The sequence below is a fragment of the Entelurus aequoreus genome, linkage group LG18, assembly GCF_033978785.1.
Source record: "Entelurus aequoreus isolate RoL-2023_Sb linkage group LG18, RoL_Eaeq_v1.1, whole genome shotgun sequence".
NCBI lineage: Eukaryota > Metazoa > Chordata > Actinopteri > Syngnathiformes > Syngnathidae > Entelurus > Entelurus aequoreus.
Window position 1 is genome coordinate 36,052,049 of NC_084748.1, and position 17,507 is coordinate 36,069,555.

Below are 17,507 nucleotides of genomic sequence, written 5' to 3' on the forward strand. Positions count from 1 at the left end.
ACATGATTGCACAAGGGTTTTCTAATCATCAATTAGCCTTCTGAGCCAATGAGCAAACACATTGTACCATTAGAACACTGGAGTGATAGTTGCTGGAAATGGGCCTCTATACACCTATGTAGATATTGCACCAAAAACCAGACATTTGCAGCTAGAATAGTCATTTACCACATTAGCAATGTATAGAGTGTATTTCTTTAAAGTTAAGACTAGTTTAAAGTTATCTTCATTGAAAAGTACAGTGCTTTTCCTTCAAAAATAAGGACATTTCAATGTGACCCCAAACTTTTGAACGGTAGTGTACATAAAAGTGATTCATTAGAATACCCGTTACTAGTAAAAATTAGCAACGCCGTTACTCGGAACACTGGTAATAAGTACAATACTTACAGTGTCAACACTTTGTAGGGCGCAACATAAGACTATATTCAGCCTAATAGTAAAGACACACAGCAGTCGAAACACAACTGTATGTAAAGTCTACTGTATAATACTTGCAAATGAGACTCAGAAATTTAGTTGAAAAAAAAAATATATATATATAACGTATTTTAAATGTGACATTAGAAACAACACAAAAGTACCGGTATCGATTCCCAAGTACCGGGAATGGGTACAGGATCGGTAAAAGGTACCCATGTCTATTCTTCACATTTTATGACTGCTTGTGCTCAACAAAAAACATAAAGTCGTCTATTAAACTATTAATTCAACTGATTGATTATGTATTTGTTATTTCTCATGGAAAAAAATATGTATGGAGCGGATTGTTTTTTCACTTCCTCTGGTCCGCTGACCCAAAGGTTAGGGGCCCGTCGACCTCGCTCTACCGCCGCAGTCTGCACATCCATCCTTCCCTCTTTTGCAGCCTTCTGACTTCCCGTCTACGCTCGCCCCCACTTTTAGGTGTACAAGCTGACGCAGGAGTTCTTCCGAGACGGAAAGCCGGTCGGCGCCGAAAGCCAGAACAGCGTGGGCATCTTCACGAGAAACGTTGTGCGCAAGCGGATCATGCAGGATCCTGATGATTCCCAGAGCACCAAGAAGCTGAAATTGTCTCTGCTTCAACAGTACCTCAAGGTCTGTCGTCCATTTCAACTGCATTCTTTCTCCGGATCAAAGGGCGTTCTGTGCTTAGGAGCAATTATCAGCTCCTTCACGGATGATTTAGTCAATATTTGTACAGTTTTATAGAAAATATGTTTTATAGCCCCATAATTTGCAGAATGTCATTTATATTACCGTATTTTTCGGATTATAAGTCACTGTTTTTTCATAGTTTGGCCGGGGGTGCGACATATACTCCGGAGCGACTTATGTGTGAAATTATTAACACATTATCAAATAATAATATTTATCTCATTCAAGTTTGAATGTAGGAAGATAAAACACTGTACTTTAATCAAGCGATTCTTTGGTGTACCAATAGATGTGGTACACGCACCACAGTTTGAGAATTGACTGTTTTAAGTTATTTTAGTGCATTTTAATTTACAGTGAAAACCCTCTTGTGTTCCATATCAAATGAAGAGACCTGATGCACCGACCCAAAAGAACAAAAGACAGCGAGGTGATCAAGCCAACTGTACACAGGACCCGCAATTTGTCACCGCACGACTACCCATAACAATCAAAAGGGTGGAAACCACATTTGAAAGTAAATGACCATGTCAAACAAGAACTGAGGAAAAACAGAAAAAACGCCACAATAAATAGAGCGAGCGCACACCTGATGCCACCTATTTATAGCTCCAGAAGAGGGCGGGGCCAACCTCAGCTGCTTTCTGCAAAAATACAGAACCACAGAGGGTGAAAAAGCAACAACAGCCTTTTTATTTTCTTTATTTTGCACTAACCTACTCAGTGGACTAGTGGTTAGAGTGTCCGCCCTGAGTTCGGTAGGTCGTGAGTTCAAACCCCGGCCGAGTCATACCAAAGACTATAAAAATGGGACCCATTACCTCCCTGCTTGGCACTCAGCATCAAGGGTTGGAATTGGGGGTTAAATCACCAAAATGATTCTCGGGCGCGGCCACCGCTGCTGCCCACTGCTCCCCTCACCTCCCAGGGGGTGAACAAGGGGATGCAGAGGACAAATTTCACCACACCTTCACTACAAAAACTCAGTGTTCAAAAACAAGAAAAAATAATACAAAAATGAGGGGTATTTTATTTGAACTAAGCAAAATTATCTGCCAATAGAACAAGAAAATCTGGCTTGTCAAGAATTTCCAAATCAAGTAAAATTAGCTAACCTGAATGAACCCAAAAATACCTTCAAATAAGTATATTCTCACTAACAACAAGTGCACTTTTCTTAGTAGAAAAAAAAGAGACCTTTTTGCTCAATATGTTGAAAAATATTCTTAAATTAAGCAAATGCTAGTGCCATTATAGGGACAGCGTGGCGAAGTTGGTAGAGTGGCCGTGTCAGCAATCGGAGGGTTGCTGGTTACTGGGGTTCAATCCCCACCTTCTACCATCCTAGTCACGTCTGTTGTGTCCTTGGGCAAGACACTTCACCCTTTGCCCCTGATGGCTGCTGGTTAGCGCCTTGCATGGCAGTGTGTGAATGTGTGTGTGAATGGGTGAATGTGGAAATACTGTCAAAGCGCTTTGAGTACCTTGAAGGTAGAAAAGCGCTATACAAGTATAACCCATTTATCATTTATTTATCATTTATCTTGACATAATGATATGTCACACATGATTTTTTTTTTCATGCTTGAAGTAAGAAATTATTACTTTGAAAAAGTAGTTTTATACTTGTGAGTGTTGATGACACAGCTTCGCAACAGTTGATATTCTAGTTTCAAGCAATATAGGTCATAAAATCTCAGCAACAAGCTATAATATCTTACTGAGATCATTTAGGACCAAAACCCTTAAAACAAGTAAAACACTAACACAAAATCTGCTTAGTGAGAAGAATTATCTTATCAGACAGAAAATAAGCAAATATCACCCTTATTTGAGATATTTAATCTTACTTAGATTTCAGTTTTTGCAGTGTAGTGTGTGTGACAATCATTGGTACTTTATCTTTACTTAACTTTAGTAACTTTTTTTCTTCTCATAAAATGGTGTGTAGATGAATGTGATTTAATTTTATAAATTTATTATTAATACATTATTTTGCATTTCGTTTAAAAACAATTTTTTAAAATATTTTTATCACGGTCATAATCAACTAACTGGAAGAAAATGTAAAACATATTTAAAGATCATGACATTTTAAGTCTGTGTTATCTATCTACTTGGTATCCGATTGATACACACAAAAAAAATCAGTGTCGACCACTCCGATATCAACCAAATAATTTTTTCCCACAAGTAATAAAGTAAATCCAACGGATCCCTAAAATATGAACAAAAACATATTTAATATAAAATAATTGTAGTTTTACATGCAGAAAACAATGCAAAATATGGATGGAGAAATGACTACCTTTATTGAAGACTGCTGTTGGCAAAGACGGTGATCAGCGGAGAAGAGGGGAAAGCCAATGGGACGCCACTTTTCTACAAGTTCTTTCTTAAATTCAATCGTATTCTTTAATATCCTATTTATCAAAGTGCTGGTACTCACAACTGTCTTTGGCCCCATTGTAGTTGATTTGAACAATAATAGAAGCTGCTGGCTGTATTGTTGGACATTAATACAGTATATGGTAGCGTTACTGTGGTGTTAATTGAAATATTCCATGTCTTTTATACGTTCTACATTTCTAGCCATAGCATCTGTGTTTCCACTTCATCTGCCGTGTTTGAAGGTTGCAAAAGGAGTGGATTTTTGTTCCCCCATAAGTTGTTTATATTCAGATAAGCCAAGCGCAAGAATAGCTTTTGTTAATGTGGCCATCTTGATTTTTGACCTTGTAACTGGAACGCTTACAACTTGGCTGTGACGTCCTTTCTTGTGTAGACAAAGCAGGAACAACAACATAAAACAATATCAACTCTCTATTGCTCAAACGGCACACTTGCCTTTCTCCTGCGTATCTCAGAGCTACTTCTGGTTCATGTCGACGACGCTAAGCATTCTGGGTAATGTAGTATACAAATATATACTGTGTGTTGTATTTTAATATTTATGTAACATTTATTTATGAAAGGTAAGACAATTAAGAACATATTTTAATTTGCTATGCTGACCTAGCAAAGAGGCATGTTAGAGATGTTGAAGTGTGATAATAATCCCTCATTGTCCCTATAGATCACAACAGTTCACAGATGCTTTTAATGTGCGGGTGTTAATATGATGGCACATAAATGAATGTTTAAGAAGGACAAACACTTTTGAAGCGTAAAACATACACGGAGAATGTCTGCGATTATTTAATTATAATTACTATTATAAAAGTACAGTAATTTCACATTGAGCTCTCAGTGCGTACTTTTACTGCCATATTTTGTCAAATTTTTAGTTTGTGTAGTATAAAACGAGTAAAACATCAATATTTGTTTTCCAATGTTTGTTAAAATAATGTGCTTTTTGAGGGTAGGTTCCAAAGAACACAAAACTAATTCATAAAATCCCAAGTTGATTCAATGGTATTAAAACATTTTTTGGATTACAATTCTTGGGATGATTATTCAATTCTGAATCGACTGTCAATACAACACAATTTGTATGTGTTATTTTGGTTTATAAATTATAATAAAACAGGTTACAAAATCTTCTCTTGGCTCCTAATATACGACTAATAAGCGCCTAAAAAAAAAACAATTGGCCTAAAAAAAAAACATTTTTTTTTTTAGAAATGTATTTTTTAAAACTTTATTTACAAAAATCCCAGAATGTTAACCGAGCTAGTAGAAACAAATAAAGCAATCCCAGCTTTACAATAGTTAGGATAAAAATTAAAGCAAGTGAGAAGACCTACAAATACAGTACTGAAAAAAATAGAAAACCAAATACCAATTAAAGCAACAGTGTCAATAATATCAATAATAGTGTTATAATGTTTTTCGTATAAAATTGTTTCTTAAAAAAAGATAGCTAAAAATAGAAATGTATCGATTCTCCATTATTATGAATCGATTTAGAATCGGAATAAATACGATTGGATACAATTTGGATGTGAATTGATTTTTTTGAGTAACATTCTGTAAATTTTAGGTTGCAACATCACAAAAAAAGCCTATGAAATTTTGGAGGGAGTATGAATGGTACTCAAGTACCGGGTAGATTGCTGGAAAACATGTCACCATGCAAATATTTGCTTTAAAAAGGGAACTGCATTTTTTAGGGGGAATGTTGCCTATTGTTCACAATCATTATGAAAGACATGATGGATGTATTATTTTTTTAATGCATTCTAAATAGTAAATAAATGCGGTCAAAAGTCAGCTTTCAATGGAGCCGCTCTATTCTGCTTATAAAGCTTTTAAAAACATCCTAACACCTCCATTAAGGTTTTATATACATGATGTAAGTATATATGTAATGTAGTAACAGGCACATTTATAATAACATTTTATATTAAGTTAAAGTTAAAGTACCAATGATTTTCACACACACACTAGGTGTGGTGAAATTTGTCCTCTGCATTTGACCCATCCCCGTGATCACCCCCTGGGCGGTGAGGGGAGCAGTGGGCAGCAGCGGTGCCGCGCCCGGGAATCATTTTTGGTGATTTAACCCCCAATTCCAACCCTTGATGCTGAGTGCCAAGCAGGGAGGTAATGGGTCCCATTTTTATAGTCTTTGGTATGACTCGTTTATTTATTTTGATCATTTTAAGCGTACACCACACATTAATTTCAAAAACGGATCACGTTTGATTTTTTTTTTTTTTTTCCAACTCCATCACTGATTATTACTCACTGCAGACTTCATGAGAGCCAACACACATAATAAAACATCACTTACTGTACAAGGCCTGCTGTCATTAGGATGCCGACTGATAGAATATTGTTATATTCCTATTTAGATGAAGAATGTCTCATAATCCTTGCGAAGAACGGGGGGTGAAACCAAGTGTCTTTTCGTGTCGTCCTCGCCGTTTCCGGGTCTAAATTGGCTGTCAAAGTGTACCAACTTGTCGGAATACGTCCTCGTCCTCCTACTCTCCAGGTGGGAGGCATGATTTATGATTTACAATAAAGTTTGACGAGCAAGGAAACGAGGAAGAAGCTTATCAGTCGAAGTAAACATAGGCACACAAGCTTGTGATCACGGCGGCGCTATAAATAGTTTGTCTGCGTCAGCGCTTATAATGACAATATCACTAATACTTGGTTAATATTCAAGTCCATCCAGCCATCCATTTTCTACCGCTTGTCCCTTTTGAGGTCGCCGGGGGTGCTAAAGCCTATCTCCGCTGCATTCGGGCGGAAGGCGGGGTTTAAATGTAAATGGAGTATTGTTGGCGCTTTTTGAATGGCTACATTATCTGATTTTATGGGTGAAATAGTGGAGCTCCCATTTGCTCGGCTGTAAGCGGACTTGTATTTACGTTTATTTACTAGTTAGAATGCGTTAAAAAAAATACATCCATCATCATGTCTTTCATAATGATTGTGAACAATAGGCAACATTCCAAAAAGAGTGCAGTTCCCCTTAAAGGGATAGTATCAGAGCCGTAACAGAGCAGGGACAATGGCTGTAAAAAGGGGGTAATGTTGGAGTTCCACATTTGACGGTTATTGTTGTGTTGAAAGCAGTGAAACACATTTTTTTAAATGTCATACCAAACATTGATTGGAGTTCTGCGTATAAAGCTAAGGCGGCTTAGTTCTGTGTAGTTACTTCCAGTTTCAGCCTAGATATGGTTGTTCGGGGTAGTAGAAGTTAAATATTTGAGTCTACAATCACACGCTAGCATGTTGTCTTTGCTTTTTCTTAGGTAGAGAGTTGTGAAAGCAGCTCCCCCAGCATGGACGAGGTGTCTCTGAGTGAATTTGGCGAGTGGACTGAGATCCCCGGCGCACATTACGTCATACCCGGAGGTTTCACAAAGATCATAGAGGTCCTGGCCCAGGATATCCCCTCCAACAGCGTCTGCCTTAGCAAACCAGTCCGCTGTATCCACTGGAACTACTCTGCCCAGAATCACGACTTAATCACCAGGAACAACGACATAAACCAGGACAAAAACCACAATCAATACGACCACGGACGGCAAGATCCCCCGATGGCGGCGCGCCCTATCTGCGTGGAGTGCGAAGACGAGGAGTGGATCATGGCCGACCATGTGATCGTGACGGTCTCTTTGGGCTGGCTGAAGCACAACCACGAGGCCATGTTCTCGCCCTCTCTGCCCGAGGACAAGGTGCTGGCCATAGAGAAGCTGGGGATAAGCACCACTGATAAGATCTTTTTAGAGTACGCCGAGCCATTCTGGAGTTCCGAGTGTAACAGCTTTCAGTTTGTGTGGGAAGACGAGGCCCAGCTGGCACATATGACCTACCCCGAGGAACTGTGGTACAAAAAGATCAGCAGCTTTGACGTCCTCTACCCGCCTGAGCGCTACGGCTACATGCTGAGCGGCTGGATATGTGGCCAGGAGGCGCTCTTCATGGAGCGGTGTGATGACGAAACCGTAGCAGAGGCCTGCACCGAGCTTCTCAGGCACTTTACAGGTCAGTACGTGCACACGATAAAATGTCGGTCCAGTCCGGGGCGGGACAAGATTCAGCCTAGCTACGACCGAAACGAAGACTAGAAAATTGGTTGGATGGATGAGCAGCAACTGTTGGTCATCACGGATCATAATCAAGAACTTTTTTTTCGGGTCTCCATTCTGAAAACTCCCCAAATATATCCAACCCATACCAACCTACTTTTTAGCACGCGTTCATAGTCAGATTTGTCCTTAGCATTCGACTACAGTACATCTCCTTGCACGATTAATTAGGTTAACGGGAGATCAATTAATCAGCTAGAAAAGCACTCGGAGGGCGCAGAGCTCTGCCAGGCCTCCCCTACCAATAGGGCTTCAAATAGCACGTGTTTTCGCAATGGGGGGCCATGCGATGATAGCCATTTTTGTTGTCCAAAGCTTTTGTTTACATGGCCGTGCTGCAACCGCGGTAATGTGAGAGAGAGAAACAAACTGGGTTTAAAGGAATCGTAGGAATTCAAGGGACCGCACCGAGACAAACTGTACCCTGTTCCAAAGGCTCGCTACCTCAAACAAAATAAGTACAATTGGTGGAATTGATCCATATGAGTGAATTAGTGAATTATATTTATATAGCGTTTTTCTCTAGTGACTCAAAGCGCTTTACATAGTGAAACCCAATATCTAAGTTACATTTAAACCAGTGTGGGTGGCACTGGGAGCAGGTGGGTGAAGTCTCTTGCCCAAGGACACAACGGCAGTGACTCGGATGGCGGAAGCTGGGATCGAACCCGGAACCCTTAAGTTGCTGGCACGGCCGCTCTACCAACCGAGCTATACTGCCCCGCAAGTACAATGAACAAGAGATTTGAGTAAGCTGCCGCCATTGTCGAAGCCAAACGTATATATATTAAGTCAACGGAGTCGGTTTTTGTACCAGTGAAGAATTTCAGAATTCAAAGTCTGTAAAGGCTCATTGTCCGCCGTTCAAATTGTTTAATCTATGGCTTTCATCTCTTATGTGTCTCGGATGGAGTGAGTCAGCCCACAAAACATCTGCCTCCAAAATCTAATAACTTGTGTCTTATTGCATTTCAGACTTTTAACGTTTTAGTAAAATTCGCCCATAACTTTTTGAGCTATGTTGCTAACAAACCGACAGACAGACAGACAAACCCTGGCAAATACATAACCTCCTGGCAGAGGTAATCAATCAATGGATAAAAGAAATGACCATGTCCGTGTGTGTTTGTTTTAGTCGTCCGTCGCTTCCAAACAGGCTGCAAGAGGGTTTACTCTCTCTATCTATCCCAGCAAGTAGGCGCTTTTGTGTTCTCGGAGCCCTATTCTCCCATATGCTTAAGTGAAAAACATTTGTACTCTGCGCAGGTAACATGTAATGGTGGTTCTTTGGTCGAAATGTTGCATAGATTATGTTTTATAGACCATCTCTGAACCGCTTACTGACCGTCACTTGAGGATGCGCCGTTTTGTTATTTACAAATGCTTCCACTTCGACTGCTTCTTCTCCCTGTCAGCCATGTTGTAGTATTTAGCGCTTCCATAGCGAGTCTACTGACAGATATAAGTTTGAACTATACGCTACTTTGTATTAGAAATGGCAAAAGCGGACAATGCATGTGCATGTACGAGCCAGTCTGCCCCACAACAAGAGGATAGAGAAAAATAAGGGACTTATTGACTACAGCATTGGTGGTTCAGTGGTAGAATTACACAACAGTACACAAAAACAGGTTGGTTTCATGTAATAGGTTCTCTTTGAAGGGTAACTACAATTTTTGGGGGGAATTTTCTCTTGCCTATGGTTCACAAACATGAGAGACAAGAAAAAAAAGTTTTCTGTTTTTTTTCGCTTTCCAACATATACAAATCAGCTTGTTCTGGGTAGCTAGCAATGCAGCTAATAGGAGCAATCAATTCTACCTCTAAATCACTTTAAAAATGCATTCAAAAACCATCAACAATACCGTATTTTTTGGACTATAAGTCGCAGTTTTTTTCATAGTTTGGCCGGGGGTGCGACTTTTTCTCAGGAGCGATTTATGTGTGAAATTATTAACACATTACCGTAAAATATCAAATAATATTATTTAGCTCATTTACGTAAGAGACTAGACGTATCCGTTCCAGTGGCCTAGTGGTTAGAGTGTCCGCCCTGAGATCGGTAGGTTGTGAGTTCAAACCCCGGCCGAGTCATACCAAAGACTATAAAAATGGGACCCATTACCTCCCTGCTTGGCACTCAGCATCAAGGGTTGGAATCGGGGGTTAAATCACCAAAATGATTCCCGGGCGCGGCACCGCTGCTGCCCACTGCTCCCCTCACCTCCCAGGGGGTGAACAAGGGGATGGGTCAAATGCAGAGGACAAATTTCACCACACCTAGTGTGTGTGTGACAATAATTGGTACTTTAACTTTAACTTTAACTATAAGATTTCATGGGATTTAGCAATTAGGAGTGACAGATTGTTTGGTAAACGTATAGCATGTTCTATATGTTATAGTTATTTGAATGACTCTTACCATAATATGTTACGTTAACATACCAGGCACGTTCTCAGTTGGTTATTTATGCGTCATATAACGTACACTTATTCAGCCTCTTGTTCACTATTCTTTATTTATTTTAAATAGCCTTTCTTGGTGTTGGTTTTTATCAAATAAATTTCCCCAAAAAATGCGACTTATACTCCTTCTTTATTATGCATTTTCGGCCGGTGCGACTTATACTCCGGAGCGACTTATAGTCCGAAAAATACAGTACTTCATTTACGTTCCCTAACCTGTATAATAACCAAACTGTCGCAACATTGTTATTGTAAGAGCGAATAGTGAGGAACTCTTTTTCGAGGGTAGTAACACATCGGCGTGCTACGGTGAACGCTAACAACAAAAATAGATAAACTGGCTTCGACAACATTACGAAACACATTTCAGTTTGTAATGCACAACACTTTAATATCATGATTGATATTGAAGTGACTCACCCGATGGACAGTTGTTCGTCTGGTCCAGCTGACGTTTCCTGTTGATTTTGGGTAAGCAATCCATTTATGTCGAAATAGCTAGGCTCAAAGTTCCATATTCATAGTGTCAAAGTTTCTTTCATCCCCGTCCCCCACCTCTTCCTTAGTACTCGCTTCTATGAGCAGCGGTATATTCAGCTTCAAAAAGATAAGGTTGTGAATCCTCATTTTGTCCAAAAATAGTCATCTTCGTTGTTTGTTACCAAGTCTGCCATGATTACAAAACACACTCGTATTTGATTCCGGAAGTAGGAACACACATTTGTTGCCGGAAGTCAGACGTGTGCTGTTACGGAAACAGAAATCATTGCACGGAAAAATCAGTTGTTCGCCTGGTCCAGCTGACGTTTTCTGTTGATTTTGGGTAAGCAATCCATTTATGTCGAAATAGCTAGGCTCAAAGTTCCATATTTATAGCGTCAAAGTCTCTTTCATCCCCGTCCCCCACCTCTTCCTTAGTACTCGCTTCTATGAGCAGCGGTATATTCAGCTTCAAAAAGATAAGGTTGTGAATCCTCATTTTGTCCAAAAATAGTCATCTTCGTTGTTTGTTACCAAGTCTGCCATGATTACAAAACACACTCGTATTTGATTCCGGAAGTAGTAACACACATTTGTTGCCGGAAGTCAGATGTGTGCTGCTACGGAAACAGAAATCATTGCGCGGAAAAATCAGTTGTTCGCCTGGTCCAGCTGACGTTTTCTGTTGATTTTGGGTAAGCAATCCATTTATGTCGAAATAGCTAGGCTCAAAGTTCCATATTTATAGTGTCAAAGTTTCTTTCATCCCCGTCCCCCACCTCTTCCTTAGTACTCGCTTCTATGAGCAGCGGTATATTCAGCTTCAAAAAGATAAGGTTGTGAATCCTCATTTTGTCCAAAAATAGTCATCTTCGTTGTTTGTTACCAAGTCTGCCATGATTACAAAACACACTCGTATTTGATTCCGGAAGTAGGAACACACATTTGTTGCCGGAAGTCAGACGTGTGCTGTTACGGAAACAGAAATCATTGCACGGAAAAATCAGTTGTTCGCCTGGTCCAGCTGACGTTTTCTGTTGATTTTGGGTAAGCAATCCATTTATGTCGAAATAGCTAGGCTCAAAGTTCCATATTTATAGCGTCAAAGTCTCTTTCATCCCCGTCCCCCACCTCTTCCTTAGTACTCGCTTCTATGAGCAGCGGTATATTCAGCTTCAAAAAGATAAGGTTGTGAATCCTCATTTTGTCCAAAAATAGTCATCTTCGTTGTTTGTTACCAAGTCTGCCATGATTACAAAACACACTCGTATTTGATTCCGGAAGTAGTAACACACATTTGTTGCCGGAAGTCAGATGTGTGCTGCTACGGAAACAGAAATCATTGCGCGGAAAAATCAGTTGTTCGCCTGGTCCAGCTGACGTTTTCTGTTGATTTTGGGTAAGCAATCCATTTATGTCGAAATAGCTAGGCTCAAAGTTCCATATTTATAGCGTCAAAGTCTCTTCCATCCCCGTCCCCCACCGCTTCCTTAGTACTCGCTTCTATGAGCAGCGGTACATTCAGCTTCAAAAAGATAAGGTTGTGAATCCTCATTTTGTCCAAAAATAGTCATCTTCGTTGTTTGTTACCAAGTCTACCATGATTACAAAACACACTCGTATTTGATTCCGGAAGTAGGAACACACATTTGTTGCCGGAAGTCAGACGTGTGCTGCTACGGAAACAGAAATCATTGCGCGGAAAAATCAGTTGTTCGCCTGGTCCAGCTGACGTTTTCTGTTGATTTTGGGTAAGCAATCCATTTATGTCGAAATAGCTAGGCTCAAAGTTCCATATTTATAGCGTCAAAGTCACTTTCATCCCCGTCCCCCACCTCTTCCTTCGTACTCGCTTCTATGAGCAGCGGTATATTCAGCTTCAAAAAGATAAGGTTGTGAATCCTCATTGTGTCCAAAAATAGTCATCTTCGTTGTTTGTTACCAAGTCTGCCATGATTACAAAACACACTCGTATTTGATTCCGGAAGTAGGAACACACATTTGTTGCCGGAAGTCAGACGTGTGCTGCTACGGAAACAGAAATCATTGCGCGGAAAAATCAGTTGTTCGCCTGGTCCAGCTGATGTTTTCTGTTGATTTTGGGTAAGCAATCCATTTATGTCGAAATAGCTAGGCTCAAAGTTCCATATTTATAGCGTCAAAGTCTCTTTCATCCCCGTCCCCCACCTCTTCCTTAGTACTCGCTTCTATGAGCAGCGGTATATTCAGCTTCAAAAAGATAAGGTTGTGAATTCTCATTTTGTCCAAAAATAGTCCTCTTCGTTGTTTGTTACCAAGTCTGCCATGATTACAAAACACACTCTTATTTGATTCCGGAAGTAGGAACACACATTTGTTGCCGGAAGTCAGCCGTGGGCTGCTGCGGAAACAGAAATCATTGCGCGGAAAAATCAGTCCCAGAAATGATTAAAATGATCAAAATAGGGTAAATATTGTACATATTACATATTGTTGTGAACGTGTCTGTTACTCCCTCCGAGGTCTTAATCAAGGCTCAAGTCGTTAGTTTTTCCTCACAGACATTTATTTTAGTCACATTACCAACGATGCCAAATATAATGCCGTCAGAACTAATAAAATAAGCAAACAGAACTTACAAATAGTCTGACAACCAAAAAAAGAGAACACATTGATTTCACCTAGAAATAATCATACCTCATTGGCCTCATAAACTCCAAGGGAATAAAGTTTATTTTCAATCCGAGACTCCATTAACGTCTTCCACATCAAACACTTGTCTCATGCGGCTTCCTTAATTCCGTCACATATCAATTGTCCCTGCAACAACACGACCAAACCGGAACAAAAAATATATTCCCCTCTCAATTTACATGGGTTTTGAAACAAAAATAAAGTTAACATAAACTTGCATGAATTAACCCAAGGAAATACCTTTTTAATAACGTTATTAGACTTAAACTTCCTTTATTGTCATTCAAATTTGAACTTTACAATACAGATAAGAACGAAATTTTGTTGCATTAGCTCTTTGTAGTGCAGGATAAAAGAGCAATAAGGTGCAGATATTAATAAATAGATTACAGTACACATAAATATATTGCACTTTTGCATATGCATTCACGTTTATGTATGTATGTTATATTGTCTTTATATTCCAGCAAGTTAATCCGTTTTTGGGGGGAATTGAGGGGATTATTATGATGCGTTCAAGAGTCTTATGGCCTGAGGGAAGAAACTGTTACAGAACCTGGAGGTTCTGCTACGGAGGCTGCGGAACCTCTTTTCAGAGTCCAGCAGTGAAAACAGTCCTTGGTGGGGGTGGGAGGAGTCTCTACAGATTTTCTGAGCCTTGGTCAGGCAGCGGCTTTTTGCGATGTCCCGGATAGGAGGAAGAGGAGTCCTTTTCGGCATGTGTACAATATGAACTTACACTACCGTTCAAAAGTTTGGGGTCACATTGAAATGTCCTTATTTTTGAAGGAAAAGCACTGTACTTTTCAATGAAAATAACTTTAAACTAGTCTTAACTTTAAAGAAATACACTCTATACATTGCTAATGTGGTAAATGACTATTCTAGCTGCAAATGTCTGGTTTTTGGTGCAATATCTACATAGGTGTATAGTGGCCCATTTCCAGCAACTATCACTCCAGTGTTCTAATGGTACAATGTGTTTGCTCATTGGCTCAGAAGGCTAATTGATGATTAGAAAACCCCTGTGCAATCATGTTCACACATCTGAAAACAGTTTAGCTCGTTACAGAAGCTACAAAACTGACCTTCCTTTGAGCAGATTGAGTTTCTGGAGCATCACATTTGTGGGGTCAATTAAACGCTCAAAATGGCCAGAAAAAGAGAACTTTCGTCTGAAACTCGACAGTCTATTCTTGTTCTTAGAAATGAAGGCTATTCCACAAAATTGTTTGGGTGACCCCAAACTTTTGAACGGTAGTGTATATTTATACATTGTATTTATTTAACCTTACCAACTATAAAATGATATATCGAATATACATGTTGCTTCCATCAGCAGTTACAGTGTCTGTTACGTTATATAAAGACTTGCAGTGTGTATATAAAACGTTGATGGAGGGTTTTGAAGTTGTTTTAGAGGCTACAACGCTGACTTCCACTAACCGTATCTTTCATCATCTTTAAAATGGTCAAAAAACACAAAAAACAACGTTTGTCTTCTTGTCTCTCATAATGATTGTGAACGATAGGCAAAATTCCCCCAAAAAGTGCAGCTCCCCTTTAAAGTTCTCACCTCATTGCAAACTCTCCTTTAATGTCCCCCTTCGGATTCAGTTCAGTTCAGTTTCAGTTTATTTGGAACACGCATACGACACAATGTAATGCATCACATGATTCCAGTTGTTTCATTACAGCACGTCCGAAGAGGAGTAGGAAGAAGCAGAGCTTATTTAATCCTACCCCTTTTCATACCATAGCAATTTTATCCAATTTCCTTGTTCTCTGTAACAGAACAGTGAACAAATAAATTAATAAATTATATACTATAGTAAGGAAACAAATATTAAATACATAAATAATCTTTGTCTCAATAAAAAATAAAAGGAAAAAGGGTTCAAGATGTTCATCATAATTCTGGTTCTGTGTACTTTGTGAACACTTGTAGTTTGAACAGTCTCTTAAAGTGAATCATATTGGTGCTTTGTTTGATTTCTTTGCTTAATCCAGGGGTGTCCAAAGTGCGGCCCGGGGGCCATTTGCGGCCCGCAGGTCATTTTTTAACGGCCCCACAGCACATTTTAAAAATACGATTGTAAAAAATTAAAAACATAAAAAATGGTATAAAAGAGCAAACAGGTGAAATGTAACAAGAAAATGTTGCAATGTTTACTCTAATAACACAAAGCTGCCATGCAGGCTGTTTCTTTCTTTAAAAAATAATAATCAATCAATCAATGTTTATTTATATAGCCCTAAATCACAAGTGTCTCAAAGGGCTGTATAATGAATCAAAATCAATGTTATTATGAATTATTGACCTATTCAAGGCTCCAATTACGTCACATTAAATATTCCACTTTGAGATATTTTTTGGGGAAAATGTTGCATATTTTGTGTTTGCCATATAAAAAACTGAGCTGTTTTTTTTAAAGAAGGGCCTCAAACGAACAAACGAAAAACAAACAATAAAATGTATAATTGGCGGATAGATCTGAAGTTGAGATTATTGAGATTATTGTGTTAAAAGTAAACAGTAAAAAAATTGTATAATTTATTTTTTAACACTTTAATGAGTAGGACCCTTTTGGATCCCCAATAATGTTAGTGTCATTGCTCAAAAAATAATAATGAATTAAAATCAATGGTGTTATGAGTTATTTACTTTTTTAAGGCTCCAATTATTATATGATGTCAAATATTCCACTTAAAAATTTTATTAGGTGAAAATATTGCATATTTTGTGTTTTTTCCATAAAAAACTGGGTTTTCTTTGACAAAAAGAGCATACAACTTAAATCTTCAAAAACGTTATATTGACAGATAGACCTAATGTTGATCTAGAGATTTAAAACTTGAATAATAATAAAAATAATAATACTGAATAATGACACATTTTTTATATTTTTTTGACCAAAACCCTTTGGGGTACCCGGGATCAAGCCTGAGTGGAGGCCTAAATTTATATTTTTTTATATATATATATATATATTGTATTGGTTTTTTAAATAAAAAATATCAAAATGGCCCCTGCTTGCTTTGATTTTTCAGTGTGCGGCCCTCAGTGGAAAAAGTTTGGACACCCCTGGCTTAATCCATTCCATAATTGAATTCCACATACTGATATTCTAAAGGTTTTAAGTGTTGTATGAGCATACAAATGTTTTAAATTAGATTTTCCTCTAAGGTTATATTTCTCCTCTTTTGTTGAGAAGAATTGTTGTACATTCTTGGGTAGCAAGTTATAGTTTTCTTTGTACTTACTTTTAGCTGATTGCAAATGCCCCAAATCGTTGAATTTCAATAATAGTGATTTCATAAATAAAGGGTTTGTATGTTCTCTATATCCAACATTATGTATTATTCTAATTGATCTTTTTTGTAACACTTTTTCGACCTTCCGTTGCTCGCTCAATTGTGCTGTTAACACAAAAAATTACGCAGCAAAGGCAGTGTGAAAGATGCACATGAATTGAATCAGATAGCAGGGGTCAAAGGTCACACCCATGCATTTTGTTGTATTGTTTACTGAGATTACAAAAGCGCGCACGCACGCATTGTCGCCTTCCACAGCGCACTCATCTTCATTCGCTGAGATTTGACTTTTGACTTGGGCTTTAAAAGGAAACTGAAATGTGCGCACAAAGGAGCTGCTGACTCCCGGTCCCTGCAAACAAAAGCAACGTCAGTCTGTCAGCTGCGCGACTTACAAAAGAGTGTGATTAGGCGACGATCTTTCACAAGGAGAGGAAACGACGTCAGCGGTGACGAGAGCACGCATGACAAAGGCACAAGACGACGACACGTTACCTGAGTCACTCAGCTGTGTGTTGTTTTGTGTCTGGTAAGCGACGACTTAACGTGTCGCCACCGCGACAAGCACACAGACTGCGCATAGTGTCAGACGTGATTAAGGCTTAACTTTTTTAAATACAACTACTCGTAACATGGTGTATTTCTACTCTGGTTGTCCCGGTACTAAAAAGTATTTCAATACTTTTTGATACTTTTCTAAATAAAGGAGACAACAAAAAAATGGCAATTTTGGGCTTGAATAAAATAGTGAACAAACTAGACAACTTGTCTTTTAGTAGTAAGTAAACAATATAAGGCTCCTAATTAGTCTGCTGACATATGAAGTAACATATTGTGTCATTTCTTATTCTATTATTTTGTCAACATTATAAAGGACAAGCT

At 38.8% G+C, this 17,507-nt stretch overlaps 1 protein-coding gene and 1 long non-coding RNA gene across 3 annotated transcripts in view; one reads left to right on the plus strand and one right to left on the minus strand.

Moving 5' to 3' along the window:
- The window catches only part of LOC133634094 (uncharacterized), a 20,268-nt gene extending 9,046 nt beyond the window's left edge, over positions 1 to 11,222 (minus strand). Inside the window, exon 1 of the long non-coding RNA XR_009821875.1 lies at positions 10,578 to 11,222. This is a non-coding gene — a long non-coding RNA (uncharacterized LOC133634094). The remainder of the gene's footprint in view (positions 1 to 10,577) is intronic.
- Positions 1 to 17,507, plus strand: part of smox (spermine oxidase) — a 66,096-nt gene that overhangs the window by 36,040 nt on the left and 12,549 nt on the right. Inside the window, exons 4-5 of one of the 2 annotated variants that reach the window (XM_062027092.1) lie at positions 907 to 1,080; positions 6,852 to 7,587. In XM_062027092.1, coding sequence (XP_061883076.1) covers positions 907 to 1,080; positions 6,852 to 7,587 — 910 coding nt within the window. The remainder of the gene's footprint in view (positions 1 to 906; positions 1,081 to 6,851; positions 7,588 to 17,507) is intronic. The other variant, XM_062027093.1, reaches the window with a different exon arrangement.